At 43.3% G+C, this 23,926-nt stretch overlaps 4 protein-coding genes and 3 non-coding genes across 8 annotated transcripts; 6 read left to right on the plus strand and 1 right to left on the minus strand.

Annotated features, from left to right (window-relative positions):
• The first annotated feature begins 347 nt into the window (after nt 1–347).
• Nucleotides 348–10,345, plus strand: LOC135498422 (uncharacterized). 2 transcript variants are annotated; one of them, XM_064788684.1, is made up of 4 exons: nt 348–899; nt 3,386–3,887; nt 8,019–8,154; nt 8,386–10,345. In XM_064788684.1, the coding sequence occupies exons 2-4, from the start codon at nt 3,590–3,592 to the stop codon at nt 9,842–9,844; spliced, it is 1,893 nt and encodes a 630-aa protein (XP_064644754.1). In that variant the 5' UTR covers nt 348–899; nt 3,386–3,589; the 3' UTR covers nt 9,845–10,345. The 2 variants fall into 2 exon arrangements, with proteins under 2 accessions (XP_064644754.1, XP_064644755.1); XM_064788685.1 differs by lacking the exons at nt 348–899; nt 3,386–3,887 and adding an exon at nt 5,494–7,209 and having other exon boundaries at nt 8,386–10,344.
• Nucleotides 10,346–10,713: 368 nt separating this feature from the next.
• LOC135498435 (sperm microtubule inner protein 11-like) lies at nt 10,714–12,803 on the minus strand. Its single transcript, XM_064788711.1, has 3 exons — nt 12,425–12,803; nt 12,031–12,166; nt 10,714–11,755 (listed from the first exon to the last, which is right to left on the minus strand). Exons 1-3 carry the CDS (start codon nt 12,705–12,707, stop codon nt 11,707–11,709), a joined length of 468 nt encoding a protein of 155 aa, XP_064644781.1. The 5' UTR covers nt 12,708–12,803; the 3' UTR covers nt 10,714–11,706.
• A 284-nt stretch (nt 12,804–13,087) lies between these two features.
• Nucleotides 13,088–18,987, plus strand: LOC135498424 (T-complex protein 1 subunit epsilon-like). Its single transcript, XM_064788688.1, has 10 exons — nt 13,088–13,316; nt 13,697–13,922; nt 14,135–14,333; nt 14,886–15,078; nt 15,333–15,602; nt 15,879–16,064; nt 16,335–16,472; nt 17,033–17,213; nt 17,807–17,925; nt 18,160–18,987. The coding sequence occupies exons 1-10, from the start codon at nt 13,212–13,214 to the stop codon at nt 18,166–18,168; spliced, it is 1,626 nt and encodes a 541-aa protein (XP_064644758.1). The 5' UTR covers nt 13,088–13,211; the 3' UTR covers nt 18,169–18,987.
• LOC135498512 (small nucleolar RNA U54) lies at nt 15,204–15,268 on the plus strand. The gene has a single exon (XR_010449089.1). It is a non-coding gene; the product is annotated as a small nucleolar RNA U54 (small nucleolar RNA).
• On the plus strand, nt 15,643–15,707 carry LOC135498513 (small nucleolar RNA U54). Its single transcript, XR_010449090.1, has one exon. It is a non-coding gene; the product is annotated as a small nucleolar RNA U54 (small nucleolar RNA).
• On the plus strand, nt 16,131–16,198 carry LOC135498511 (small nucleolar RNA U54). Its single transcript, XR_010449088.1, has one exon. It is a non-coding gene; the product is annotated as a small nucleolar RNA U54 (small nucleolar RNA).
• Nucleotides 18,988–21,089: 2,102 nt separating the features above from the next.
• LOC135498434 (uncharacterized) lies at nt 21,090–23,888 on the plus strand. The gene is made up of 4 exons (XM_064788710.1): nt 21,090–21,279; nt 21,578–21,868; nt 22,134–22,445; nt 22,635–23,888. The coding sequence occupies exons 1-4, from the start codon at nt 21,186–21,188 to the stop codon at nt 22,733–22,735; spliced, it is 798 nt and encodes a 265-aa protein (XP_064644780.1). The 5' UTR covers nt 21,090–21,185; the 3' UTR covers nt 22,736–23,888.
• The last annotated feature ends 38 nt before the right edge of the window (nt 23,889–23,926 follow it).

A 23,926-nucleotide genomic window follows, 5' to 3' on the forward strand; every position in this document is an offset into this window, starting at 1 on the left:
TTTATTCTTTTTGCTACAAGAGACGAGTGGCCCTTCTTCTCTCCGGCTTTGACGCCCTACTACGAACATATCAATAGATCAGCCAGCGGTCTCACATAGACAACACAATCCAGCTTTACCAAACTCCAGTTGAACGGTCCTGGCCACCATCTTAATTATATAGCACACGTAAACATGTAATGATCATTGACAGCCCCAACGGCTCCTGGCCATTTTCACATTTTGAACATATGATTAGGCTTCTTTTTATACGAAATTCATTGAGATCTCGGGTCACTTGTGGCTTATTGTAGCGTGTCCTTTGATACCGTAAGCGATTCTATGATATTTCAGACCTTAGCATACTGATATTGTACGCTTCAGTGACCATGTTTTAGTCCATTAGCGACGTCAGGACAGAATGGTAGTGCATGATTTTAACCTTATGCTGGGATAAACTGCCTCGAGACAAATGGAGAGTGCCGGAGCTACGCTGTAGGACGATCAAAAGATCCAGAGGAACCTTCTCATTGCTGAAGCTGCTAGCTGTAGGCCTCTTTGACATCAAAATATACGAGTGATAAGCCGGGTAGCGTAGACGACAAACTGTCTCTAAGGACGACTCAGAGTGATATTGTTGTGATTTGGCTAGTTCATATCAGAGAAGGATTTAGTGAACCTGCTTACATGTAGAAACATCGTGACATTATCAATTTGGAACCATTATCGTCGTACAAGGAAATGATCCGCAACTTGTAGTTGGTCAGGATCCACTTGTATTTGCATCGAAACGAGTTTATTGGTAACTTTTCGTTTCCTCTAAATCTGCTCTTCGTTGAATGAAGGAGGACGAGACGGAAGACAGTGAAGTTTGTTGATCCCGACCGAATGGACAGCAGTTTCAATTGCATGCAGTCAAGGTAAGAGTTTTCACAAAATCAACTTTATCAACTTTTCCCCCATCGTAGTCATTGGTTGCTATTCGATGCTCTATATACCTAAGTCAAGCTGATCATCATTGGGGGAGGGGGGGGGGGGGGGGGGTTATGACTTATGACAACTGACATATGGAGTTTGTTCATTACTTTGCTAAACTTATAGTAGGCTATAGAACAACGTAGTTCATGACAAATGTGTATTCAAATAAAACGAAAAGTAAGGCGTCAATTCCGTCTGCAAACTGTCTGTTTATGTACATGATATGACGTGTAGGCCTACGCCTTCAAGCACAGTATACGCTTCATATACTAGTATATTGGTTTATAGGTCTCTCCATGTCGAATGTTGTTTTTATTTTCAATTTATTGTGACTTAAACCAAAGAATAACAGTTCTATCTTCTGTTATGTCTTTGTTAAAATAGTAGGATTTGTTAGGATAGTTGATATGATAGACTTAAACCGTCAAAGAATTTAGTTTAGAACCGTATAACTGCACGAGGCATTCTAATAGAGTTAAAGCTAGCATGCATAAAAAACCTGAAGGTAAGTTAGAAATCACAAACGCCCGACCACCAAAAGACCAGACAAGTTCGTTGACGAGACAGGTCGCCGATACGCTCTCGTGTGAAGAAAAAATAAAAACATTTCCTCGAGCGGGTTCGAACTCGGAACGCTCGCAACTTGATCCATGCCGTGTTACTCACTTGGCCATGAAACTGACTGGGTGGGTGGCATTCGATTTCAAACAATGCTCGCGCGAGTTCGCAATGCGCACTTGAACTGCTCTGTTGGTGAATACGGTAGCGCCACTGCGGCCTGCTGGTAGTCTATCATACCTGAGGGCATTCAAAACATGGCGGACGGGCGTTAGTGTTTTCTAACTTGGCCGTTGTAGTCTTCGTTATGTGTTAACTAGACGCGTTCTCAGAAACAGGGAACACGGGCAGCCAAAAGATCAATCAATAACATGTGTCGATCTCCAGCTATTGATATTTGATTAAAGAGCTCTACTGACAAAACAAATCTTGAAATGATTCAAATCCATGATGATAGGCCTTGCATTGCCCTCAAAACTAAACATCCGTCACAAACTTCTTGTGACGCACGATCGGTATCAACCGGTTTATGAGAGGTTTGGTCACTAGTCATTACACAATCAGGTAATTATTATTTATTATCATTAAAACATATTTTTAGGTGCCATTATCAACGAATTGCTCAAAGGCACCTTACAATCTAAGAAACAATGTGCTCAAAGTACTAAAATACAGCAATAAAACAATAAAACAATTTAGGACCACATGATTAAAAACGGATTTAAAAATTGGCTAATTTAAAAAGATAGGTTTTCAATGCCTTCTTAAAGATGCCCAGAGGTAAGATGCCGTTTCGCCTTCAAGTTGGCCACCTCTGTGAATATCGTTTTTAACACGAGATGGTCTTGAAGTTGCCAGATTCGCCTGATAGGTAGGCTTTTTCAAGCCTTGGAAGGCCTGCGATCGACGAAATACGAAGGTCTTCATTTCGGCTGCCCGAGAAATCAGATGAATCTTTCAAAATCGCCGCCGATGAAATACATTTACATGTACGTACTTCATCGTTCGTAAGGGTTCGTACACCTGCAGGTTTCGCAAGCCCTGCGAACGACGACGTCCAAACTACGAAGGTCATTTTGGTCCGCTACTCCACGATTCGTGGAGTTCACACAGGTGCGTGAAGACACCAGAATCGTAGCGATCGTTCAGCCAAGTATAAATTGATTCTGATATCGCCACGCGCCTGTGACACATCCGGGACCTCATGGTGTCTTGGGAATCGGCGTTGGCAGAGAGAGAGTACCCTTCGGTCTGCATGGAGAATGGGCAAAACCCTTTCTCAACATGCCACTCAGTTAATTTTCATGGCTCGCCAGTGACTTCGGTTTATTTCCACCTATATAGGATACCACATCTTTACCTATGATGATTTATGTTCGGAATTGAGCTCACATCTTGATAGTTTGATAGTGCCATGAATCATACACATTCACCCGCTGTCAACAGATAACGGATATAACGGCATAGACCCATCTGATTTGATTGAGATAAACCCCGTGAATAGCCCGTAGAGCTCCGAGAGCGTCCTAACGATAATAATAACACTGTCATTTTGTCATCGTCAAACAAACAACACGAATATCTTGATTGTGGTCGAGACTAATATATCAATTATTTTGAATAGAAATAGCTAAATGGCGCTCATCATCCAACTGAGCCCTCGATCAGGATCTTAATTGGTCAACCAACTCAATGATGTTGATAGTTCAAGTTTTAACTGCCAGATGGAGCTGCGGATTCCTTCCTTCATGGTTCAGTGTCGTCCTCTTTTGCATTGCTTTTCGGCAGCGGTTTGAGCCGAGAAGTTAGTCCTACTTCGAACTCCTGTCTGCGACCAAGCTGATGTTCGCATTCTCTCATGTCTTTTCAGAGTGCGTAACGTCTGAGATCCGAACGAAACACATCGCTTACACTTTACTGCAGTGTTGGGTGATCCTACGTGACCTCGACGACAAGGGTGAAATGATGTAGACTCGTCTGAACGCCATTGTTCCTGGGTGGACTTTTTTGTAGTAGACTGTAAAGGGAGAATTTCTTCACCAAGAAGTATCGGGTACACATCACGAAAATCATAATGGCCACGAAAGTATTTCAAGACAGCAGTGGCCAAAAGAAGCGAAGTTTCCGCTTCGGGGCTGGCAGACTGATGACCTTCAAAGAGGCAAAGTCAATACCGGATTTCATCCTGAAGCGCAACCTAGCGGCTCTCGACGTAAAGAAGGATAGAGTTGCTCTGAAGATGAGACGAGAAGAGATGAACCTAGAGCTGAGCCTGCAGTCGCTGAACACTTCTTTCGGCGAGTATGTCAACATAGAGACGGCGGAGGATGTCAGGAAGGAGCTCAAGAAGGGCATTCGCAAACAAATGAATGGTGAGTACTTTAGGTTCCCGATAGGGGGCGTTACTTTCGTGGTGCGAGAACAAATCCATCGCTACACTTGCGAAGTGATGCCTACAGGTCCTCTCGAATCTTACAACTGTGTTTTGTTATCTTGAAATGTTTATCTTTGGTTCATCTATATCACAAACATTTGCTGGACTAATAAAAGTATATAAAGTCTTTAGCATACCTTAAGTTTACGATTCAATGAGAATAATGACAGATTTTATGGCCTATTCACGAAGAAGGATTATCAATAGATTTTGCGAATGATGGGTTTTAGTACTCTTGAGTTCAAAATCTAATATTGTCCTCTTGAAACGTTTATTGGGCAGTAATTGGCTTGAAGCCAGTGCATTGAAGAGAGATCGGTCTATGAATCGTAGGCTCATTGATGGATTCAGACCTATCCGACGTCAGATTGAAAGGAGCCTGACACGCTTCATCCACATCCAGGGATCAAAGTCATTCCGCCAACATATCTGTCAGCTTCACTCACTGACAGACGTTCGGAGGCATACCCATCGGCTGAAGATGGGACTCGTTGTTTATAGCCATGAATTCTGTCAGAAAGCGAGATCGAATCATTCGTAAATGTGTGTCTCAGGTGATAAAATCACAGCCTTGCATCACACCAGAAGTGAATAAAAGCAGAACCCATCAGCGAAAGAATGTCAATAACATGTCAAACCAATGATTTTCGCATTCGAAGCGTTGTAAAAATGGTCATAAACCAATAACTATGCAAATGCCTCGATTGCAATTTTTAATATCCGTCATGGAAGAATAGGCTAAGTGCTAATAGAATGTAAACCATTGTATTCATTACTTGGTGACCGACAAAGCAGCTTAGCTTTAAAACCAATAGAGATGTTGGTGTGTGACAGGCACTGGTTAAAGTCATCATCACATCACAAAATTCATTTCGTTTATGTATGTTTGCATGTACATGTACATGGTGACCATGCATGTTCAGCAGCGGTGTCACTTGTAATCAACCCACAGCCGCGTCAGCTGTCGTGTTTGACCACTGACATGACTGTACTACATGCACCTTTGGCGCATTCATTCGACAACAAACTGTACAGGTCCAATAGGCAGTAATATCATACTTTGATCACTGACAGAGATAATGTGTTACATTTCACTGCCATAACGAACCAACCACGGTGTTTTTCAATCTGTTGAATGATATCTTCAGTCGTCAGACCTTACCCCAGGTCACAGCCTTTTACGCTCACTGTCGTCTTGGAATCATCATAATACAACTCTACTCTTGTTTGGCGCAGTGTAAGACACCAGTGGGTCCACTATGATATAAACAGGAATAAAGCAACGAACAATCTTTACCCTCCAATGTTTGGTTATCTAAAGCATTCTGTTTTTGTTGTTCAAAATTCACACTGGGTTCTTTCAACATGAACAGTTAGGCCGCGATCGCTAGTGTCACGTTGAAGAACTGACAGACCAGCAGGGGGCAGATCGATGTGCACTGACAGTTAGATGCGTATAAAGACCATCATTCTCACCCCCACAATAGCAGACTTACTTTCATTCCGTCTGTGAGGGGCCGAGTACATAAAGTGAAGTTGCCATTTGTTTCCTCAGAGCAGTTTTCCACTTCTGATAGATTCCAAACTTATACAAGCTGTGGACATTCATGTCAGATTGTGACCGACGCGATAGCTTCACCATCTTCATGATCGTTACTCGTGATCGTCGCCAATTATAAAAGTGACACAATGGTAATGTGATGACAGAGAAATTGTCGGTTGCATGAGTCGTTACTATAGAAGTCTACTATGACTATTGATAAATGGAAGCAATAGCTCATCAGATCGAAACAAGCTATCGTGACTGACCATGAGCAAGCGATGGAATGTTCTGATTCGATTGGAGTACTAAATACATGTATGTCCATCTCGTAATGGCGAAGGACGACACAGAAACAAGAACAAGCAAATTGTTTATCACATAAAACCACATACGATTTTCCAATTAGAGTAATTGCCAAAACTACATGGGATTACAAGCAGACAGGAAAAGACCAGGAAGACCATGACCATGCTATAATTTCAATGATTGGGAGGATCACACGGAGGGTTGAACATGGCAAACCATGTCAGAATGAACGGAATCCCATTAAACCGGAATATTTGCCAACTCCGGTAAGCACATTCTGGATGAGGGACGTTTACGGCGGCTTTCAATAGTCTATGACTTGTTTATCGTGGATACATTGTTGTCGTTTACCTTGCATGACGAGGATAGGCTTGAAAACTGTTTTCGGATTGTAAGCAAACGCTTTGAACTATCAAACAGACTGCCGCTTTCAAGATACAATAAAACGATTCATATGGGTAATGGATGTTTATGGATCATAATTATTCTTCTTAGAATATCTGCTCATTTCGTCAAGCAGAAGGATATACTGGACTTCTCATGTTCAAGTTGTTTCCTTGAAGGTGGCTATTAGTCCCGGATACTCCACCGTGATTGACAGACACATATCACAAGAGAGAGGACTTGGCAGCGGACATTCCTTCCAGTAAAAGGGGGTAGTCGTTCTTGTCACGGATAACGTTTTCGTGGACACTTTTGCTTTTATTCTCCAATGGACAGCGCGATGTTACCAACAATGATATTGGAGACGCATCAGAATGATATCGAAACGGATTGTACGGTATTTTAGTAACGCGTGCTTATCAAATTAGTATCATGACACATTGTCCATATATTGTAATTAACTGTCAGGACCGAGATAGATAAGCGTTGTCTGATATCTTCGTTGACAATGAACAATATTGTTACTGTACGGAGATCATTCTATTCGGGTAGTCTGTGAACTAGACTCTGACTGAGTGGTTTTCTGGACAGGAATTCCGGCTGTGACATGCGGCGGACCGGATGATGAAAAGAGTGCCTAGTTGAAAGATAGATTAGACTGATTCAATGTTTGGATAACAGGACAACGTTCCAGAGGCTTCTAAATCAACACTTTACCGGATAGATACTTTAGGCACTTGAGTATGACGCAGTCATCTGAGTTGTCTTCTCTCCACTTTCGTAACCAATGATCATCACCATTATGGCCCTTCGAACCGGATACTTTCGGGAAGGCCTCAACCTAGGCAAAAACTAAACAATTTGGCGAAGTGGCAAATATCATTTGATGTGACCATTGGAGTTAGAACATATTTTCGCTCGCTGATACTGGCACATTCCTCTCGTGTTTGAGTAACAGTGACCATGTTGGGCTACATGCTGGTTAGAAATGAGCGGAAGCCACGCTCTATTCAACAGCTTCTTCGAGGTATGTCGGGGAATACTGTTTTTTTGCGGGATGACACGTTAATGACGAAATCTTGGTTCAGTACTCAGACTGACATTGTCTTCCATGTCATCAAGAAAATGTTGATATTTTGAGAACATGTCCAAGTTGTCGTTTCGTGATATTTGGAAGAATAAATGGTTGATTAGCTGCATTGATGTCGATATTTCGCTTTAGCATCAGTGAGATTATTAGCTCACCTCTGGGGAGCGTGTACCACAACCTCTGCCACAACACTCACAACATAAATCTTTTATTCATCCCATTCGAACCAGAGTTTCTCAACAATTTCATTCAATAAACCCAATGGAACTTTAGCGTCCTTCTAATCTATGTCCCTGTATATTATTCATGGTAATTAGAACTATCACTGTGATCTATTATAGATGAAGTAATTCCCAGTGGAAGCTACGTTGATTACGGTCAGCGTTCCGTTGGATAGATCCACGGTGATTAGAATATCAACTATTCATGGTGTACAGCTATGATATGGACGCGACTAGTCCTTTAGAAAGTCTAACGCTACTGTTGTAAATTAATAACGCTTATTTGTGCTAACGCTGGCGTTTATCTCCAATGCCGATGGAGCATTTTAGTCCTGATCTTTCGAAACCATTGTATTATATATCCACTTCATATTCTTACAGCGCAACGCGAGCAACAGGAGATAGCTGAGGCTGCGGAGGTGAACGACATTAAGCACCCTGAGAAGTGTTGGATCTAAGTAGAGCGATGTGTTTAGTTCTTTCCACACCACTGTTTAAATCACCCACTTCTTCTACTTCTTCCAGCCCAGCGAGAGCAACAGGAGAGAGCTATGGCCGCTGAGAAGGCCGCCCAGGGCCACGAGGAGCAGCCATCGAGTGAAGACGAGGCAAAGAAGGCTCAAGAAAACAGGCAACCGACTCCAGTCAGAGAAGCCATGAAGTAAGTACACTTGACATCTTGACCCCAGAGGTTTTGAAATTGCAATGCGCGCTGCGGGCAAAGGATGAGATGGTGAAGAATCTCGCGAGGCAGGCTGCCAATGCAAAATGCACTTTTCGTCCTCTCAAATCACCACTTAGCACCACCTTGATTGGTCAACACAGAGTTCAGGAGATCCAAGATCTACATCCTACTATTTAAGTAAAATTCCGTCTCTTCAATCTCTTACAGGCGGAGGAAGAGAGACGTTTTAGCAAGAAAACAGAAACACCCTCGGCCGAAATACTCACAGCTCGTCATGGATGACAAGAAACAAAGACAGTTTAACAACAACCGGAGTTATGATCGGCTCATGGAGAGTTATGGCAGGGGTAAAAACGATGAGAAGTTGGAAGCTTGGCTGGATATGATGTACCCAAGGATGGACCACATGTCCGCGACTATCATCGGGATGAAGAAGCGCCTGGAGCGCTTTCAGAGCAGAGAGGCGATGGTGACGAATCCCAAGGAAGGCGGTGTGCAGACGCTGATGAATAACTACAAGGTGTATTCTTTGTATCCGGAGGTTTTGAAGGAAAAGAGACAGAGAGTGAGGCGGGGGTCTGGGAGTGGGAGCTCGTCAGGGAGCCAGGACTCTTCACAAGTTTTCAATCGTGTGCCGAAGCTCCCGCCGATAAAAAATGAATCGAGGTCGAGTTTGGGTGGTGTTTCTGAGGGTGATATTCATTTAGAGTTGGAGAAGAGTTCTAAGAATGGTTCGGTGCGCTCCGGGGAGAGTCGGCGTAAGAAAGGGCAGCGGGATAGCGCTGGGAGTACAGGCAGCAATGGTAAGAGCAAGGATGAAGCTTCCAATCCTCCGCTTAAACTTCCTCCCGCTCCGAAGAAGGGGATCTTGCACAACGCACCGATTCAGGCCAAGCCGGATATCAAGTCCGACCATCATAAAAATGACGAGGGTGACGTTGCAGATCTACCTCCAAAGAAGGAGAAGAAGAAGGTGGCGATCATGACGCCGATAATGAGCCGCGAGGGGACACAGGTGACTCCAGAAGATGGCGAGACGGAACGGACGGAAGCTAAAACGGATGCGGAAAGACAAGAGGAAGAGGATGAGATGGCAGAGTTTGCTGCCTTCAGAGAACGCATGCGCGATTCTATGCGACGCCGGAGCTCCGTCAACTCGAAGAATAGTGCAGCAGCTCTTGCCCAGGCAGCTGAGAATAAGAATAAGATCGAGGAGATCAAGCAGCAGATTCTGGCGATGCGGCGCGGGGAAAACGGAGGAGAGGACTTCGAGTTGGAGATGTCGCGCCGGAAATCACTGATGGTACTCATGGGTGATGATTACGATGAGGAGGACATGGCGTGGTTGGTGGACGTTGAGGAGCCAGAGAAGCTTTGGAAAGATGTCAAAAGCTGTCGCTACCTACGCGGCCACGACCCGACGGAGATGCAGGTGCCTGACGGACCGCTACAGGAGTTTGTGTTTTGGAAAGGCGACTTCGCGCAGGAGTCGAGTTTTGAGCGGGAACAGAATGAGAAGAAGATGAAAGAGTTGGCTGATGCTGGGGTCGAGGGGGCCGGCTATGATAGTGATGTGGGCGCTATCAACTCAGTGGGGGAGGCGACAAGGCGTATCTCGCTTTCAGAAACCACAAAGCGGAAGTCAATGGAAAACATTTTCAAGTAGAAACTCTTGATACTGCAGGCACCACATGACTTTACAGACTCAATGCTCTCTCAAGGAAATGACTGTTTATTAACATGTACTTTAGAGTCGGTTATACTTTGCTCGGGAGAAGGTTACTTTGCCCGGGAGATAGGCCACTTTGCCTGGGAGTACGCGTTTTATTAACGTATTGCCATCTCGTGGTCGCCTGATGAGGTTTCCAATGGCCGGGTATCACAAGGAATGAAAAACTATTGAACTTTGCCGCAAAAAAGTCGCGAGAGGTAGTCCAGATCATTGTTCTCAACCTGTCCTGCCTAAAGATGTTCGGAGATGACTTGGATGCGCATAATACCAATAAGAGAACATAGCCGAATCATAGATTTAGTTTTTTTAATACATTTTTTATCCAATTCCTGTTCAAGCTTTTCGATGTAGTTGATCCGTGCAGAATCGGTGCGTAGCTAATCTGTGATTATGAAAATGTATTAAAAATGCACATGAAAATAATGTTGTTCCTTTACTTGACGTATGTCTCCCCTGATGAGACTATGATCAATTCATCTTGGTCATAGCGACGGTGGAGCCCTGCGGTTGGGAATCGGCTGTTTTTACTCTCTCATCGCGTCTTTCCAATACGAGGAGAGACACCAGACATCTTCAAACAGAGGGAATCGGATCAGTTCAGAGAGAGGTTACCAATGTCCACAATGTCACAACCAGTCCAGGTATTCAATTGTGGCACTGGGATGAGAAGTGAGTGAAGGAAGACCAAGGGTGTTACCTTCACTTATGCCAACTAGAAGAACAGGACCATTGATTGCGCTCACTCCTTACCAGGGAATATGGCACATCACAGAATTTCAAAAGGAAGAATAAGAAACATGGTATAGAAAACGTCATATATTATTATATATATATGTACAATCTGACTGCATTGTTAGAAATCATTTATACATTCATTTGTAGACAACAGATCTGTTACCAAGGGCAAATTCTGGTAAAACTACAAGGGCCAAATTCATAAAGGGTGTTTAGCTTAAAACAGCGTTTAACTACTGAATAGACAGATTCTGGCCCTTCATGTGAATCTTCACAGAATATGAATAGGCCCTGAAACTGATTAGAGAGAACTTGTACATGTCTAACTCTTAAACGCCCTTTATGAATTTGGGCCCAAGACTGTAACAACTAAACCAGGGTATGTGACCCATAAAAATATTTTACCACTTATAATTTGGAATCATAGTGATTAATAGTCGAGACTCTTCGTGAAAGTTTAATAAATACATCAAGTGGTACATGATATGAAGAGCAAGATAAAGCATAAGAGTATGTTTGTCAGATGATGAGATGAAAACTCGAGATTTTGATTACGGTACTAACTCCTGCATTACCAAACTGCATAGTAACTGAACTGGTGCACATCCCTGATGTACATTATAAAGTGAAAAACGATGATGAAAATAACGAAACCCTATTCATGAATTAGAAAAGGAAGAAATGTATAAATCTAAATGACCGTGTACATGTTGGTCTAATCCTTGCCAAAGCAGAGTGTATAACTAGTGTCATTAGAAGCTTGACTACTCTACTGACTGATTGATGAGGTGCCCTGTCAGCTGTGCAATGGAAACCACCACATTGGCGCACCTCTTTATCGCAATTTGCTAAATATTTTTGAATAAAGATAACAACCCGAGTTCACTAGAGCAGACAACTTCATCATATTGCTGCAACAATAGTGTTTTAATAGACTTGCAATATCCTTCATTTGGCTAAAGATTTGATCCTTTTGGACAGTCACAACAAGACGATACGATTAAAGTCTTTTTCACTATCAATTGATGAGCCTGTCATCGTGAAGTTTCAGCTGTATTCATCTAGAACAATGTAAACTCGCGGTTCGTCAATGCCATCTCATTCACAAATCTGAAAGAGAAAAATAAAATGCTGTCAGCGAAACAACCTTAGTTTGAGATCAATAACATCAACCGTACCTTTTTCAACTAGAATCTACACTGAGTAGTCCTCGGATTAGCACGCAGGCCATATTAGGTTTGGTGTATTGCGCTATATTGTAGTTGACTTACATCTGATTCATCATGCCAGGAAAGTCCCAAATACCCCCCTACATACATCCGACAGGCAATGTGATTGCAAAGCATTGTGTGTCATGATGGTTTTATTTAGCATTAGATACTGACCTTGTCATTTCACTATTTTGATGTGTTTTTCTTGGTACATGAGTCCACGGTCGGTTGACATGAATGGGGTCCTCCTTCATCCACCATCCATACTGCTGTGATGTCGTGGCTCGCCCTCTGTACAATTCAACCGGTCCTGAAAGGAGCATACCCCAAATCAATCCTAAACATATTTACACCTTTCCATAGGCTAATCACAACTGGCATGCAGATATGCTCTATGACAAGGGTCCTCATGGCATGTAGTTCAATCTCCAAAGGCACGGCTGCATCTGATCATGCCAAAAATAACACTACTGGCACGGTATATAGGCCCCCCCCCCTACACCCAATGAATAAGATAACACAGTCCTTGTCGTGTGTGGATCAACAATGTGAATGACTCGCACCGTACCTTGTGGACTTCGTATATGTTTATGCCGCATCCGTACATATTCTACGTGAGACCCCTTTGGTCCAGCACCATATCCTGAAACTTGGTCAATCGGCACGATGGATGGACGGAGATTTTCATCGATCTTTGGTTTGCAAATTGGAGGAAGTTTTTGCAACTGTTTATAAGGAAGTGTGTATCTGCCCACAGCAAGATCTTGTTCATATTTGTCAGTTTCTGGATACTTTACGAACTCCCTGATGCTATTTTGGTATCCAGCATGACTGAGGCCAAAGAAAGCCATTTTGACCTACTGAATAAATTGATTTTCGAGTGCAAAAAGCGGTTAAAATGCTACATTTGGAGAGAAACCCTGCATGTCAACGTGGTTGCTATGCCTTTTGTTTATTCCATGTATTCGGAACCCGGAAGTAAGTATCAACCATGGTTGCAGGTACTACAATGATAAAATATCCTTGTCGTAAGCCATCATAAAGAACCAAAATCAATGAATCAATGATCTGTCCATTAAGAAAATGTATTTATTCTTCGATATTCTCCAAAATAGTTGTATCAATGACCTGTATTTACGATTTTTTTCATTCATTTAATGGTCCAATTTTACCTGCATACGAGGTAGATAAAAGTCTCGCCAAATCTTTGATCTCGCCAAGGAATCTCGCGATATTCGGCCATATTGGAATCCAGAACATTCTCACGCTTGCCGGTAGAAATTTCTCGATTTATTGGCACAGAATCCGCCCTAATCTCCTCATTCACTCCCCATCGGGGTTAAAAACAACGCAAGATGTCGAATATGGGCCAGATAGCATTCGATGAATACGGCAGACCTTTCATTATATTGAGGGATCAAGACAAAAAGAAGCGTTTGTGTGGCTTGGATGCCCATAAAGTTCGTATACATTCTATATCGTAGTGCATTTTACACTATTGTAATGATTGCATGTCTGCCATGTACATGATGCACATAATGTTCATTCACACTGACGACCTTAGCTCACGAGTTGCGTTTCTATGGCTTGAATAAATGCTAAATGCCTCTCTTACTTTTCTTTGTCCTGCGCATGTAAATAGCCTTGCCTGAGGCTTTGTCATATTCATAATCATGATAAATAATCATGTTGCCATATTTGTTGGGGTATGGCGGTCAGTTTTTTCACTATCAATCATCACAAAGACGCAGAATCCACATTCTGAGCTCGCGATCCAATGGGAGCAAAAAGGATCTTGTTAAATTTGTCGTTGTTATGTTAATCTTGCCTTCCTCTTCAGTCGCATATCATGGCAGCCAAGACTGTTGCCAACACCCTCAAGACGTCGCTTGGGCCCAAAGGTCTTGACAAGATGATGGTGGGCCCCGACGGTGACATCACAATCACTAATGATGGTGCCACTATCTTGGGTCAGATGGATGTCGAGCATGAGATAGCCAAGTTACTTGTTCAGCTGTCCAAGTCACAAGATGACGAGATTGGAGATGGAACAACTGGGGTTGTCGGTAGGTCCAATTAATTGAGTCAGACCTCGTAAGTTACTTTGTATGCCACAGACATTGGATTGATATGAATTGGCCCCTGGAGGTCATGTCATTTCCTGAAATGTTATAATAACTGTTCCTTCACAGATGCTGATTTGTGATTGCTGATGTAGATCTGCTCTAGTTTTCAAAACACCGCCTGCCATATTAAAAAATATCTTGTTTTTCTTCAGTTTTGGCTGGTGCACTTCTTGAGATGGCTGAGCAACTCCTGGACCGTGGTATTCATCCAATCCGTATCGCTGATGGTTATGAAATGGCTGCCAAGATCGCTGCTGATCATTTGGAGACAATCTGTGACACCTTCCCAGTTGATCCCAAGAACACGGAACCCCTCATTCAAACTGCCATGACCACCCTAGGATCGAAAATGTAGGTTAAGTCACTCGGCACTGGCTTTGCTGTATGTAAACTTGATGATATTTTGAAGAGGTATTTCAAACGCTTATGTGCCTTGAAGGCAAAAGAGTATATTGAAGCTGTTTTGTCACCAGTCTTTCTCGAATCAAATCTGCCCGAGTAAAAAAAGCATGGCTAAATTGTTATGGAGCTTGTCCCTAGCTCCATGGCCCAGACACCGTGCAAGATCAATCCACTTGTATTGCTTTCGGGTTCTGTCCTTGTTGGAGCTCGATATCTCAAAAGTGGCACATGTTTTCAAGACACCGTTGAGTAGTCTTTACAGAAACCGAGCTACCGTCACTGAATCAGTGTTTAAAAAGCATGGCTAAATTGCTGTGGAGCTTGTCCCTAGCTCCTTGGCCCAGACACCATGCAAGATCAATCACTTGTATTGCTTTCGGGTTCTGTCCTTGTTGGAGCCTGATATCTCAAAAGTGGCACATTTTATATACAACTTCTCAACCAAGTTACAGCTAAGCCAAGTGTTCATGTTCCAATCAAGTTCTCTACCTTGATTTCCAGTATCAATCGCTGCCATCGGCAAATGGCTGAAATTGCTGTCGAAGCGATCATGTCTGTTGCAGACTTCGAACGGAAAGATACCGATTTCGAGCTGATCAAGGTCGAGGGAAAAGTTGGTGGGAAATTGGAGGACACAATGCTTGTAAAAGGCGTAGTCATCGACAAGGACTTCAGTCATCCTCAGATGGCAAAGGTACCCGTTACTTCTCTGGCTGGGCCTCGTATCAATTCATAATTACCCGGTGGTGCAATTCTATAATTCTTCCAAAATGTTGGCAGCCATAGCCTTGGTTTGTCTTGATCTGACTTTATTTCAAGTGGTGATGAGGATAAAACTGCTCATGATGTACCCTGAATGCATTATACGCTATTCTGAACCACAACATGGATGGCACTTGAATTGCCGTGCTATCGTCAACAAAGTACTCAATTCATTTTTTGTTTTAGTCTCTGAAAGATGCCAATATCGCCATCCTAACTTGCCCATTTGAGCCGCCGAAGCCTAAGACCAAACATAAACTTGATGTGACGTCCGTCGACGATTACAAGAAACTCCGTGAATACGAGAAGAAGAAGTTTGAAGACATGGTTGAGATGGTGAAGAAGACAGGTGCTAATCTCGTCATCTGTCAATGGGGCTTTGATGATGAAGCAAACCACTTGCTGCTACAGAAAGATCTCCAGGCTGTACGATGGGTTGGTGGACCTGAAATTGAGGTATGTTTCTAGATCTGTGTCACGTTTGACAGGGACCCAGTGGTAATGAGGATAAAACTGCTCATGATGTTAACTGATTGCATTATACGCTATTCTGAACCACTGTTGGAAGTCCAGCTTTCTAAATGTATAAACCTTGAAGAATACTCCTCAGATGTTGTGTTTGACCAATTCAATAACTTTTGATAAATTTGTTGACAGATCAGAGTAATGTTAAGTGAATATATTGTGTATTTGTAATGTAATAGCACTCAATATCCTCCCGATCTTTTCCAGTTGATTGCCATTGCCACTGGAGGGCGCATCGTCCCTAGGTTTGAAGAACTGACTGCGGAGAAACTTGGTCATGCTGGAATTGTACGCGAGTTGAACTTCGGTACGACCAAGGACAGAATGCTTGTGATTGAAAAGTGTCGTAACTCAAGAGCTGTCACTATATTTATTAGGGGAGGTAATAAAATGGTAAGTTGTAGCATTGCCTTTATTTTAGAATAACTCTGGTCTGAAAATGTCCTGCTAGCTAGATAGTGGTGATGAGGATAAAATCATTCATCATGATGTACACTGAATGCTATATACGCTATTCTGAACCACTAGTTTTAAAAGGACAACCTACTCGGGGCTGATTTGTGTTGGGTACCCATCGTAGTGGAGTCTATTGATCAAGTAGCTGTAAGATTCATGAACTATCTTAAGAAAAACCGTTAAAATGTTATTTGTTTGGGATTTCAGATTATTGAAGAAGCAAAGAGAAGCTTGCATGATGCCCTTTGTGTCATCAGGAACTTAGTCCGTGATAACCGTATTGTCTATGGAGGTGGTGCGCCGGAAATCTCATGTTCTCTCGCCGTACATCAAGCGGCAGATAAGGTTGGTATATCTAACTATTATGCTCGGCTTCAATCGAAAAGCATCTAGCTGGTCGGATTGAATTTCTTCATATTCTCTCAGTTTTACCATGAATGCAAGAAAAAACTCCCCTCGAACCATTGTCTTACCTCTTCCATAGGTTTGTCACACTGATGTGGGGGAAACATTGATCCAATGATAATGATAAGCTAAACATTTTGAAGCATCTAGCTGGTCGGATTGAATTTCTTCATATTCTCTCAGTTTTACCATGAATGCAAGAAAAAACTCCCCCCGAACCATTGTCTTACCTCTTCCATAGGTTTGTCACACTGATGTGGGGGAAACATTGATCCAATGATAAGCTAAACATTTTGAAGCATCTAGCTGGTCGGATTGAATTTCTTCATATTCTCTCAGTTTTACCATGAATGCAAGATAAAACTCCCCCCGAACCATTGTCTTACCTCAACCATAGGTTTGTCACACTGATGTGGGGGAAACAGTGTTATGAATAAATGAGTTAGGTCTTTCCAAAACATGCAGGTGTACACATTACAGTATTCACTTCTACTCCACAGATATCCACATTAGAACAGTATGCAATGAGAGCATTCGGTGATGCATTAGAAAGTGTACCATTGGCCCTGGCTGAAAACAGTGGCCTGCCACCGATTGAAACCTTAGCTGAGATCAAATCAAGACAAGTAAAGGAAGGCAACCCGAGACTCGGAATCGATTGTTTAAATAAGGGATCAAGTGGTATGTATTGGAATTTTGACTTTAGACTTGCTAAATGTTTTGTTTTGTTTTGTTGGAATTTTTGAAAGCATCTAGCTGGTCGGATTGAATTTCTTCATATTCTCTCAGTTTTACCATGAATGCAAGATAAATCTCCCCCCGAACCATTGTCTTACCTCTTCCATAGGTTTGTCACACTGATGTGGGGGAAACATTGATCCAATGATAAGCTGAACATTTTGAAGCATCTAGCTGGTCGGATTGAATTTCTTCATATTCTCTCAGTTTTACCATGAATGCAAGATAAAACTCCCCCCGAACCATTGTCTTACCTCAACCATAGGTTTGTCACACTGATGTGGGGGAAACATTGATTTAAACTACTTAATCCTTCATTATTTATACGCATAACCACTCTGCTGTCTGGAGTTTTCTGTCCTGACAGTTTTTAACATACTATGCAAGAGAAAACTCCCTCCGAACCATTGTCACACCTTCTTTCATAGGTTTGCCACACTGATGCGAGGGAAACAGTGCCTCTGTTCTAATTTCATATTACGGTACTTTTGTTTTGTACCATATAAGGCTCCTAATATCTTTGCTTGTGATTTCAGATATGAAGGCTCAGCATGTTATCGAAACATTGACAGCCAAAAGAGCCCAGATTATGTTAGCCGTACAAGTCTGCAAAATGATCTTGAAAATAGACGATATAAGAGCTGGCGCAGATTCTGTGAGTATACAAATCTTTGTCAGGTGTTATCTCAAGTAGCCTGGTCTGTCATCAAGGCGTCTCTGTACTTCACATGGAAGGACTGTAAGTGCAAAGTTTGTTTGTCTCAAAACCATTGGTGTTGGCAGTTTGTTTGGTTTAGAATGCATTATCATTGTGTCTTTACAAGACTCGCCAAAACCTACCCAAATTCATACTCATTCTTGTTTGACAAATCCCTCATTTTTGTTTCAGGGATATTAAATCATATCAACGTTGAGCATGAGGACGAAAATGGAAACAATCTATAAACGATCAACCATGGACTTGTTCTTTCTTTATGGAACTCCAATCAGTTTTTTGATGGCTTGACACGGACTAAGCATCAAGTGCATGTAGACTTTGACGAGGACTGGATTACAACACTTCTAGAAAAAGGACAGACTGATAAAAGAGGACTTGAAGGACATAGTGTGGTTGATCTTTTGGTCTTTGGACGTTGGACTGTTAGCCTGAAGTTGTTCTGATTGGTCTTTGAAAGAGGGCATGACCAGCTTTATTGTCTCAGCTCCTCAGCGTCATGTTGTACCCAATCCATTGTACAACAGTCAGATTCACTCTACCATGCAGTCTAAAGGCTTTGTGTTATTTCAATGTGCTTTTTCTATTTTTGTCCACCATGGCATGCTCAGCTAAATTTGGATAATTGTTTCAAGTGTCACTTATTTCTAATGTTTATCTTCCCTCATAGTAGGTAGCAAATCTTAATCTGCATGCTGTCGGCACAGCCGTCATTGATGTCCTTGTCATCTTGTGTCTCTATTCACCAATGAAACATGGGATTAGCAGTAATGTAGCCTGTTGCCTCAATCAGTATTGTCAAGCCTGGCACGCATGGTAGAATCATATCGTGAAACTTGGGACATTGGAATCTTTAAAAGTATCTAGACGTGATAAATTATTTCCTCAACCCTGGGGCCTAACTATGATCAGTGATCTTGGTATGTGCTCCTTGACTTACGTAGCAATTTGTTTTGTACATTATTTTATATTTGAAAATATACCAAGGTTTATTGTGGAATATTTTTGTGTTGGGGTTACTTTACTAGACACTGGACACTCAATGGAGAAGGTTTTGATGAAAGTTAGTCTTGGAAGTTATCTCTGAAAGATATCACTTTCAAGGATTGCGTGGCAGCACAGTTGGAGACGCCACCAAATCAGGCCTGGCAGTTCTTGTCTTGCCAGCCTTGTAAGAGAGATGAGACCGTCGTCTCCAGATAAAACAGGACCTGGAAGTCTCGCCGTGTTGCCAAAGCAGTGAGACCAGTGACAATCACAACCAAACCAATAGGACCTGGCATCTCCATCGTCTTGCCAACAAGATGAGAGAGTTGAAACAGTTCCACCTGCGGACAAAGGCTCACACAACCAGGCCCAAACACGTCTGGTTGGGACTTTCATCAGTGTCCTCGTGATTGCAAAACGATCGAGCTGGTGGGCTCCACCATGTAATAGATACAGAGCGAAAGTTGAGACAGTCACAACCACACGAACATGCAGTGATACCTGGCTGTGACACTGCGTTTGCATCACAGTGAGAGAGTTGAGACAGTCACAACCACACGAACATGCAGTGATACCTGGCTGCTCCACTGCGTTTGCATCACAGTGAGAGAGTTGAGACAGTCACAACCACACGAACATGCAGTGATACCTGGCTGCTCCACTGCGTTTGCAGCACAGTGAGAGAGTTGAGACAGTCACAACCACACGAACATGCAGTGATACCTGGCTGCTCCACTGCGTTTGCAGCACAGTGAGAGAGTTGAGACAGTCACAACCACACGAACATGCAGTGATACCTGGCTGCTCCACTGCGTTTGCATCACAGTGAGAGAGTTGAGACAGTCACAACCACGCCTAAATGGGACCTGGTAGCTCCACCGCGTTGCTAACACAGTGATAAGAAAGAGATAAGACGGTAACAACTCTACCGAGTCGGACCAGATTGCTCCTCTGCCTTGCAAACACCGTGATCAAGTTTACGAAGTCACAACCTTACCGAATCGCGCCAGGATACATAACGGCGTCGTTAGCACAGTGAGAGAGTTAAGACAGTCACCACCAGACCGAGTCGGACTTGGCAGCTCCACCGTGTAGCCAACGGAATGAGACGGTTGAGACAATCACAGCAAGACGGAATCGGCCCTGACAGCACCAGCGTCTTGCCACTGCGGGATAGATGACTGAGTCTAAATCGTCTTGCCAATACGGGGAGAGAGCATAGTCACAATCTCACCTGAATGGGACCTTGCAGCTCCACCGTGCCGTGTCAGCTCCACCGTGTCGCCAACATGTTAATAACAACCATACCGAGTTAGACCTGGAAAATCATCACCGTGTTGCATATGGTGATTGAGTTGAGACAGTCACAACCACATTGAATAAGACCTGGTCGCGCCACAATGTTATCTTAACGTTAAGCTGTGTTGGCAAGACGGTTGAGCATCCAGTGGTTTGTCTGTGGCCGTCTCATCTCACCGCTCAGTGCCAGGTCCAATTCAGTTGGGTTGTCACGGCAAACAGCCGGGTCTTACAGTTACACGGCCACATGACTCCACCCTTGGCATTTCCAGGGTGTGTGTCGAGGGAGAAATGGCTTAAAGTCGGGATGAAAAAGTGTCATCAAGCACCGTGCGAACTCTTGTCTTGGCTTAACAAGTGTTCCGAGATGATCACCTTGTTTTAATTATTGATGAATATTAGAAAAGAGAACAACCAATGGTTGGAAACCTTTGTCGTTGGAGTTCATCGGGTTCACTGCGGCAGTTGGTGAAGAGTCCGAGACGGTGGTCACGGCATGCTCCAGGATGGTAATAAAAGGATGCGCCTTCAATAATTCATCATCGCGTTTCTGATAATCAAAGTTCATTTCTTTCTACATGTTTGGTGCCTGTGTGATCGGTTGCTTGGAGTCTTAATTGTCTCGTGGGACTAATTGACTCCATAATTCTGCATAATTGGATAAAGGGATGCCTGAACTGTTGCGGAATGTTTAAATATGCATCAGCAAAGCCTCTGCTCGGTTGCGTGAAGGATCAACACTGACGTGCGAACACAGTAACTATTTTAATGATGTATGCGTCTCAGATGATGTCTATATAAAGCCTCTTCTGAGATAGACGCGGATCATTTGATCAAGGGATTCTTTGCCAAGCCAGGAGTCACGAACCACAGGATCTTTTTCTTTCCATTTTCACATGATCTGTTAGTGCGAAATGTTCCTCGGGAGTAAGATGACCGTTAGGGAGCTGTCTGTTGTTGTCGCCAGTTTGATGATTCTAAACTGGGGAAGAGTTGATGGCACTGACCGTAAGTCACTTTCCGATTTTTGCCAGTGTTGGCCTGTGGCCTTGGCTAGAACCATCCTAAGATTCAGGGTCTGTCGCCAACGCCTACGCGGACATCCTGGGATGAGGCTTTTTACTCCTTCGTCATATATAATCCGTCTGAAGGGTATGATTTCACGAAGGGTTTGAAATATCGACAGGCGGAGTATATAAACCGCTGGTTATGTCAGGATGCTGTACCGACCTTTTCAGTTAAAGTGTGATAAGTTTTAGCTTCATGTATGGTTCCTAGCCTTAATTGACTGATCGTTTGTTTCCAGCTGGCCTTGCGTTCATATCCTCTGTGCCAATGTCAACAGCTACCACAACTGTCATCGATGCCGGACAGACAGTGACGTTCACCTGTCTGAAGTCACTTGCCACCGTCACCCCCACTAATTGGATATTCATCAAAGGCGCCTCCACTGAAGTGCAAGCTGATTCAACCTCGTCCACCTTTGTGATTACAAGTGCAGCAACCACTGATGATGGAGCCTACTCATGCAAGGCCAAGCATGCCACGGATATCTCCACTGCCATTTCAATATCGCCCATAACTCTCACAGTCACCGGTAAGTCATTGCGGTCCGAAAATCGCTCGAACGACCTTTCAGTGTAGCGTTAGCTACTCCAAAGTTGAAACCCTTTTTACGCCGACCGGGATGTGCAATGAATTTGCCAGATTGCAGAACCCTTTACTCATTGAAGATTGATACTAAGCGCTGGTTTAATTACCTTTAACATTGAGAACGAATCTCATGTTTGCTATGAGTAAAGAGAGTGAGAATAACTTGCTCGTGTACGTCGTATTCGACACTTCTTCCTCATCTTCTTCAGCTCTATCTGCACCAACCTTGACCACTCACCCAACAACGACCTCCGACACTGTCAAACAGACTGAGGGCCAAATAATCACCTTCGTGTGTAAACATGCCACAGGGAATAAGGCGCCAGCAGAATACAAGTTCTTCATGGGAAGTGCTGCGGACTCCATGACCGAGATCACGACCGGACACAGTAACGGCATCTATGCTCTGAAAGTGATGAAAGCGGATCATGACGAGAAGAAGATCAAGTGTCAACAATACAACGCCAACACTGCTACTGGCAAGAAGGACTCGGCGGTCCTCACACTGTCAGTGAGCGCAGGTTAGTATCCACACCACACCACCCCCGCCCCCGCCCCAACCGCTTTGATAATGAGATAGAAAGTCTTGACTCTGTCCGTGAGCGCCAGTAGGTCGGTCGACCATTCCATAGATACATCGGACCATCACCAGTTTGATTCAAGATGTCCTTGGTTTCTTAACATTTGAAACATACTCCGTCATTTTTCAGCTTCAACCTGCAAACAGAGTAACGGAAACGCCCCGACCATCAGTCTTTGTCTTCTTCTGGCCATGGCAGTGGCGCCACTGTTCTCGTCCAGCCGAGACTAGGAACCAGAAACTGGATTCGGAATCCTAACCGTCCCTTTTGATAGCACTGTTTTTTCTCTCTCATATGTATTTTGAACTTTCTGTCATACAGTAATTTACTGACAGCAGCTTCTCCAACGACTGTTGCTGCATAAAGCAGCTATCGTATTCTCATATCATTCATTTATGACACTGGAACATCACATGTGATGCCGACATTATACTTTAAACTTCATCCATTAAAGACCTAAACATGCTCTTTTGCATCTCGAACCATTTCTGAATTGAAGAAATGCTCCCATCGATTGCCGGTGAGTCTGAGTTGTTGGATTAACTGTCATGACTGTATACTGCAGTGACACCTTTTAAGAAGTGGAGGTATTTTCATGCTGTCCGTGTATAATGTTGAGAAAGGGATGAACTCCACGGATCGAGCTTTCGAAGGAAAAACACATCTTGAGTTTGTATGAATTTGAAGTGTTCCCGTGGTGATGAAAATGCCCCCAAATCTTAACTCACGTAGTGGCTATGAAGCTGTAACTAGTAAGTGGTCTGTGCACTGATATTAATCACCTATGAAACTTTCAAAGGCGGTTTCCATCCACCCTGTGGTTACATGCCGGGGCTACTTGGACAGAGGAGCACCTTGAGGCTGAGCCATGGACCTTTTCTCTCTTAGTACGATCTGGCGGGAGAGGGGAAAAGGAAAAGCCTGTTCAAGGTTCCCCACTCGCCCCTCCAAGTCTAATCTCCGTATGTAACTTTTCATTCTCTAAAACTTGTCGCAAAAACATGATTTTGACAAGGAACCAGTCACAACCAAGGCTGCACATTCAAAATGCTTCAAGTGATGTGATACTTTCACCACGACCGTCCTTTGTACCAACACAATATATACATGTGCTTTGCTTGTGGGGGGGGGGGGGGGTATAAAGTCAGAGTTTTGGACCAAACTGTCCAGGATTGTTTGCCAAAGTGCAAGTTATTGAGGGTACTATGTGACCAGCATTTTATGAACCGTCTTTTCAGACGGGGACGTCTTGATGGCAACATGTTTGGTGGCCCAGTACTCCCCGTTTGTCGCATGTTGAAGAAGATCTCAGATTCGAACTGGGGTGACTCTCTCTCTCTTGGCGTGTAATTGTTGATGTAAGTAAAAGATGATAATGCAAAACCTGACTTGTGTCTTTTATTCAGTATTGATTTATGTGT

The sequence above is a fragment of the Lineus longissimus genome, chromosome 13, assembly GCF_910592395.1.
Source record: "Lineus longissimus chromosome 13, tnLinLong1.2, whole genome shotgun sequence".
Lineage (NCBI taxonomy): Eukaryota > Metazoa > Nemertea > Pilidiophora > Heteronemertea > Lineidae > Lineus > Lineus longissimus.